Source organism: Chrysochloris asiatica, unplaced genomic scaffold (genome assembly GCF_000296735.1).
Source record: "Chrysochloris asiatica unplaced genomic scaffold, ChrAsi1.0 scaffold00015, whole genome shotgun sequence".
In the NCBI taxonomy this organism is placed as follows: Eukaryota; Metazoa; Chordata; class Mammalia; order Afrosoricida; family Chrysochloridae; genus Chrysochloris; species Chrysochloris asiatica.
Window position 1 is genome coordinate 13,379,463 of NW_006408533.1, and position 6,829 is coordinate 13,386,291.

Consider the following 6,829-nt stretch of genomic DNA (forward strand, 5'->3'; position numbering starts at 1 on the left):
TTGAAAACTATAGGTAAATAAGAAAGAGTAGAAACTCTGCACTTCCCGTCAATAGAAGTGATTTAATTACATAAATAATTCATCCCCCTGTAAAAGTACATATAAGGCCGAAAGAACATTTTTATATTATACTGATGCTATGATAAATGGGCTGATACAATTCTATTGATTGCAATTTACAGGATTTTTGTTTACTTTAAAGTTAACATGTGGTAATTTTCTGTTAATTAAAATTAGTACTAGAGTTAGTAACTAAAAATCAGTAAGATTTTGTTGCTACTAATGGATGAAGATCTAAATTATGTCATTTTGAGATCAACAATAGGTTCACAGGAACTATTTTCTCTTCTGAGCCTTCCTCTTTTAAAGGAAAATACAGTTTCCTTCATACCAGAGAAGTATCAGATTCTTGCAGCATCCATGACACTTGTAAGCATTCAGTGGTCAGACACCACTACATATCCCTCAAATGATATGGCCCAGTGGAGCTGGAAGGTGTCGTCTCGGAGCCAGGCAGCCTGGTATCTCAGCCATCCACCAGGACACAGCCAGCAGGCCCCAGCTGGTGTTCTGAATCGAGACTAAGGTAAGAAATGGATTTTGCATTTTGAAAGTCAACTCTTCTAACATTGAATCCCAGGACATATTTTATGAGATAAAAGTGCACTGAGAACTTCAGAAATTATTTACTGGATTAAATTCATGATGCATATCATTCAAAATGACTCAGAATAAGTTAGATCTTCTTTTTCTTATCCCTCTGTGTTTCTGAACACACACTAAGTTTTACATATTTTTAGACTATTATTAAGCATATGCTCAGGTCTGTACCCATGTTGTCTCAATTCTAGAGTAGGTGGGATATATGCTAAGTTAAGTATACCTAAAGGCCATTTTACAATAATAAAAGTTAAAATAAGATCAGAATACTAATTACTAATGCCCACTGGTGTGGCAATGTTCAGTCATCATACTCAGTTTGCCATTTTGATCTTTAAAATGCAACCCACGTTCTTGGACTCACTTGGACTATGTACTCATTATTCAAGCATACATGGGTTTGGATGCCTATGCTATTGTCTTACAGTCATATTTTGATGCCAGAACTCATTGCCTCTTCTCCCACAGACATCAGAAAAATCAGCTTCCAAGGTGTGTAAGTTCAAGGCTCTCCTGTGGGCCTTACCTTAATACCAGCCCTGCCTGAACAACAGAACAAAACAGCTTCTTTTTCCTAAAACTTTAGTTATCTAGGGCATGTAGAAACATCATGATCAAAAAAATACACATTTACTTCCAAAAGGCCACACAGAATGGATCTCACTCTTTAGACATCATTCTAGGTGAGAAAATAACAAGATAGATGTTCAAACCATGTACTTCGTCTCATGCAACATGTTAAGTCCAGTAGGCTGGGGTAGCCTGGCATCTGGAATCATGGCATATTAAAATGAGAAACTGAGCACATACTATTTTTTTTTTTTTTCTAGAAAGAGAAAGAAATGCTTTGCTCAGACTCATTTAAAAGGGTTTTTATATGGCAACCAATAAAACACGATTGTCATTTCTTACAGCTTTTTAATCTCAGCAGCACTTTAAAGATACCATTTTTCTCTCTCTTTGGACATGAAATCTTATTTGCATCAGTCAGAGAAACACAGATTCTAAATAACAACAAACAGCTTCAGTGTGACTCCTGAGCTGTGCTCAGACCTAACTTCAACCATATGACTCTCTCCTCCCACACCCCCAATTTTCAACTGAGCCCCAGTAGGGTCTAAAGTCACTAGGCAAGATTCACTCTGACACTTTAAAACCTCTTGCTTTGGCTTTCTTTTAAAAGTGAAAAAGGAAGTCTTTCCACAAGATTGAAAAGTTTGCCCAAACATATAATGCCCCCACATTTCCAACAGTGGTACTGATAAACAAAGCAGTTTTGGAACTGTAACCTGGAAAAGGTTTACTCCAGTCAGCAAAGAGAGAGAGAGAAAAGAGAAGAAGAAGAAAAAAAAAAAAAAAAAAGAGGAGAGGAGGAGAGAGAGAGGTGAAAAGAGAAGACAAGGAGAAAAAAAGAAAGGCGAGAAGACATCATGAAAACTCTCCTGTAAACACACCTCTCACTTCTGCTCGCTCAAGGCTGGAAAGCGGAAGGGATGGGGTGGGGATTTCTCATCTTGAGATTTGGAGGGAGGGCTGGCTTAGAGAGGTTTCCAAAAGCTCTGTCCTGGTACCACTTCTAACTGCCCCAGCCTCTGGCCCCATCTGCCTGTCTATTTCCATGGAGGAGCCTCCAATTCCATCTTTTCCCGCTCTGGGGATATTAGAACCTAGAATTTCCAGCGCTCAGGGATACCGTTAGGCCAGGTTCCCATCAACCTTTCAGAAACCCTGAAATCAACTTTCTTCACACTATCTTAATTGTTGGTTTGCGTTTTCAGCCTGAAAGAGTCGCCCTCCCAACCCACTAGTCTGCCCCCTCCTCTCTGTCCTCTCCCCTCCCTCTGGCCGCTCGGACTCACCCGCACCCCCACCCCCGCCCTCTTCTTTGTTGTCTCCTACCTGCTGGCCAGGCTCTGCCGGCAGTGCTGCCTGAAGGGCATCAGGTGGTAGTTCATGGCGTCCAGCAGCAGCTTCTGACAGACCGGGTCGGTGCGCATGAAATCCACTGACTGGACCCGCTCCACCAGCTCTGGGGCTGGGATGAGCGCGAAGCGGAGGCGCTTCATGAGGTCAGGCGCGTACTGCATGCGGGTCTCGCGGTCGTGCTCCAGCCACAACACGGACATCTGGAAAAGCGCCAGCTCCGACTCCACGGGGGGCGGCAGCGAGTCCAGCAGGGCGCGCATCTCTTCGAAGTTAAGCAGCAGCACATCCTCCACCAGGTACTTGTTGGCCAGCTTCTTGGTCTCCTCCAGGCCGTGCAGCGCGGCAATCTTGCACACCTGCTTGTAGTTCTGCACCGAGATCTGGTCGTTGAGGAACTGCACGCAGAGCTTGGTGACCTGGGGGATGTGCAAGATCTTGCTGACCGACAACACCTCCTCCACTGTGTCTAGGGAGAGGGTCACATTGGCCGTGTAGAGGTACTCGAGCACTAGCCGCAGTCCTATGGACGAGCAACCTTGCAGCACCAGGTTGTTGATGGCCCGGGGACTGGTCAGCAGCTTGTCGTCGGGGGAGGAGGAAGGCGTCCCGGGATCCTCCTGCGGCGGCGGCGGCGGCTGCTGTTGTGGCTGTTGCTGCTGCGGTGGCTGCTGCTGGTCCTTGGGGGCCCCCAGGCCGTCCTGACCGCCGACCCCTCCCCCGAGAGGGGGGTGGCTGGAGAAGAGCGATCGGAAGTACTGGGAACAGGAGGCCAGCACGGCCTTGTGGCAGTGGAATTGCTGGCCCTGGGCCGTCAGGGTCACGTCGCAAAACAGCTGCTTCCTCCACAGCAGGTTGAGGCCGTGCAGCAGGTTGTCGCTGTGGCTGGGGTCGAAGGTGGAGGTCCTGTCCCCGGATCTGGACATGGCGAGCTGACTCCGCGCACCTGGCTTTAAACCCTCCTCCAACCTGGCAGACAGGGGTGGGGGATGGAAGGGAGGGGAGAAGGGTGGTGGAGGGGGTGGGGTGTGGTCGGGGTGGGGAAGGGTGTGGAGGGGAGGGGAGGCGAAGAACAACAGTCAAGGCTCAGCTTGTCTCTCGCCTAGCGCGCCTCCAGACCCCGACCCTAGGAGGAAGATCTGCCGGCGTTGGGTCCTTGAGCGCCACCAAAAGGGCCCGGTCTGGGGTCTGGACACCCGCTCTGCTCCCGCTACTCCTATCTCTACTCCCCACACACTTCGTCCCTCACTTTCCTAAAGCCACCGGGGCTCGGATCTTGGCAGCGACAGCAGTGGCAGCAGCGTTGGCAAAGTGGCTGCTGAGGCCAAAACACCTCTTGGGTTTGTGTCCATGCCTGGCCGGATGAAGGGAAAGGCCGGGGAATGAGGAGCTTGGGGTGCCCCAAAAATGCAGAGGTGACCGACGGCGCAGGTTCCAGGTCAACTTGTGCCCGAAGCTTTGCTTCTCGCAGTTGGCCCAGTTTGGGGGTTGGGGATTGGAAAGGGGGCCCGACAAGCGCGCGAATAGGAGCTTCTTAGCCCTCTCAAAGCTGGGAAACCCTTCGATTATTTGTGCTGCCCCGAGAAACTCCTAGGCTAATAGTCTGAGGGAGGAGATAAAGCCCTTTCTTCTCTCGGGAAAGTGCAGCGGAGCGCGGTGAGGACCCGCTCAGTGGACTCGGCAGAGGCGGGAGCTGTCCTTATCAATTCTAGCTCATTTCCCTCACCCCGGCCCTGCCCGCTTCCCTGCTTCGCAAACTGTCGGCTTCCCCTTCACCACTCAGCTCTGCTAATTTTCCAGAGACGCCTCTCTACCTGGTAGGAGAATTCCTTTAGCCACCACTCCCCGCCCCTGACCCCCGCCCCCCGAATTTCTAAGAACCAAAGTTCAGACAGGTCTCTCCCCTTCCATGGCGGGGCGGCACCGAGAGGGACGAGAGAGAGGAGGAGGTAGCGAGTGGGGCTGTTGCGGTGGGTTTTGAGCAAGAGCCAGGAGGCCTGGAGGGATTCCTGTGGCCAGATCTTCCTCCCGGGCACCAGGCGCAGTCGCTTTAACTGTAGTAACTATGAGAAGTTCAAGTTAGAAGGCAGGTGTTGGGGGAAGGGATGGGGACTGTCCAATGGGGGGGGGCAGTTCGGTGAGGGGCCTCTGCGTCCCACCCACCCTTATCGCCCTTAGCCGCAGTTTCCTTCCGAGCCTCACGGTACAGCACCCCACAGTCCCCCACTCGGACACCCCCAACTCGGGCACCCCTCCCCCCTCCGCACTCCCCGGCCTTGGAACTACTTCTGTAAAAAGTCTCAGTCGCCCGCATCTAAGCAGAGGAGGACTGGGTGGGGGAGGCGAAGCACGATCGATACGCCCGGTCCTTAACCTATAATTGCACCTTCCAGGGCTGAGCAGCAAAGGACCCTCAGTCCACATTCCGCCCTCCAGCCCGCCCGTCCGCGCGCCCGCCTGGGTGAACCGCCGCCGCCGCCGCCCGACTCGGAGGATCCCGCCGGACCTGCCCCTTCCACTGCGGCTCACTCTGCCCTGCCTGGCGCCAGTCCTGGATCGCCGGCTTCCAATTCGCCGGCTTCCAATTTATACCGGACCCGGCTTCTCTCTACTCACTTTACCATCCCGTTCCAGGTGGACCCTAGCCTCCCTCGTGCTCCCTCCCTCGACACTCCCCCCTCCCCCCAATGCCCCCAAAGCTCTTGCTTTGCTGAAACATCTGAGTCTCTCCATTTAAGTGGACCCGGTCATACCTCTCTCTCGTTCTCCCCGCTTCGTTGTCTCTCCCCTATCCCCATCTTATCCTGTTCCCCTCCCTTCTTGTTCTTCTTTGCCTGTCCCCCTCATCTGCTTATTTCTTGCCATGAGAGTTTCATTCTTTATAAGCATTTGCCACAGAACTACCCCCCCCCCCATCCCTCTGAAAGACTCCCTCCCCGTCCCTTCCCTCGACAACAACAACCCAAAAGACAGAACAAATACACACAGGCAGACACAAGGCCAGAAACTTACCTGCTCTCAACCAGATGCAAAGTCAACGCTCACTTAAGCTCCCCCCCTAAATCAATTGTCCTTCCTTTTTAAAGGTTTGCTCTCTCCTTGGGGGTGGGGGGGCACCTTCTGGTTCCCAACTCCAGGCAGTCACTCTTTACAATTTATTTTGTCGTACATCATTTGATCACCATGAATTAGCAACAGCAAGAAAATGTAGGAGAGGAAGAAAAGAGAAAGAGAGAGGGAGAGAGAGAGAGGGAGAAAGAGAGGGAGCAGAGCTTTCTGCAAGAGAAGAAGAAGAAAAAATGTACGTGTGACAAATTATGCTACCAAGAAACAACACATCATTATCCTTGGGCCTGGGGCTCAGTGAGTCGTAACGAGAGTAATAGGAAATCCACGGTTGGGGAGAGAAACGGTCGTGCTTGGCCAGTAGAGAGAGACCATACAGGGGGATGGATGCTGGAGAGACTCGCAAAATTATGGCTCAAGGCTATTGTAAAAATTGTCGAGCGTAAATGACTGCGATTTCAAACATCTTTGGAAGAAAGAAGGGGAAAAAGCGAGCCCCCCCTACCTCCCTCTCCCTCTCTCTCCCTCTCTCTTCTCTCTCTCTATAAAGAACCGTCAAGTTTTAGTGCGCATTGCTAATTAGTCAATTTCTCTCTGCCTTCACAGGCTGGCGACTTCGCTGCTGAGCTGAAACTGCTAATTTCTGTGACCAGCTTTTTTCTTAGCTGTGATCTGGATGAATGAGTAGCTGTCTCACAGAGATGACAAAAATAAACTCTAATCCCCCCCAAAATTTCCACTACATCTTTCTCATGCATAGATTTATGATCTTTAAGCGCTCTGTGCAATATGCAAACTTTTTATGTGCCTGTATATATGCTGTTGTTTCCAGATTTCACTACATTTGTATGCTGCTCCCCCCACCTCTATGAAATGCAAAATCCATCTAATTCCAAAGTATGCCAACATACCACTTTATTGTGTCTTGGTATTTGGGGTTTGAGTCTGACCCTCACCTTAGAGACGATTGGCTAATTATACAAATTGGGGGTGGGGGCAGTAGAGATGGTAGATAGAATCAGGGGGCAGCCATTTGATTTACATTTGTTTTCCTACAATATTCAAGCTTTATGATCTTGTGTGAAAATACATTTTCTCTGTCATTTTGTCTGGTTAAACAACTGTCTCTGAACTTCTCTGTCAGCTTTTCAACAGATAAAGGTTCAGAAGTGATGTATAT

At 49.9% G+C, this 6,829-nt stretch overlaps 1 protein-coding gene across 1 annotated transcript in view; it reads right to left on the reverse strand.

Moving 5' to 3' along the window:
- Positions 1–5,618, reverse strand: part of KLHL14 (kelch-like family member 14) — a 143,140-nt gene extending 137,522 nt beyond the window's left edge. Inside the window, exons 1-2 of the mRNA XM_006835049.1 lie at positions 5,596–5,618; positions 2,560–3,552 (exon numbers count right to left, since the gene is read on the reverse strand). Coding sequence (XP_006835112.1) covers positions 2,560–3,509 — 950 coding nt within the window. The 5' untranslated portion in view covers positions 3,510–3,552; positions 5,596–5,618. The remainder of the gene's footprint in view (positions 1–2,559; positions 3,553–5,595) is intronic.
- Between the last annotated feature and the right edge of the window lie 1,211 nt (positions 5,619–6,829).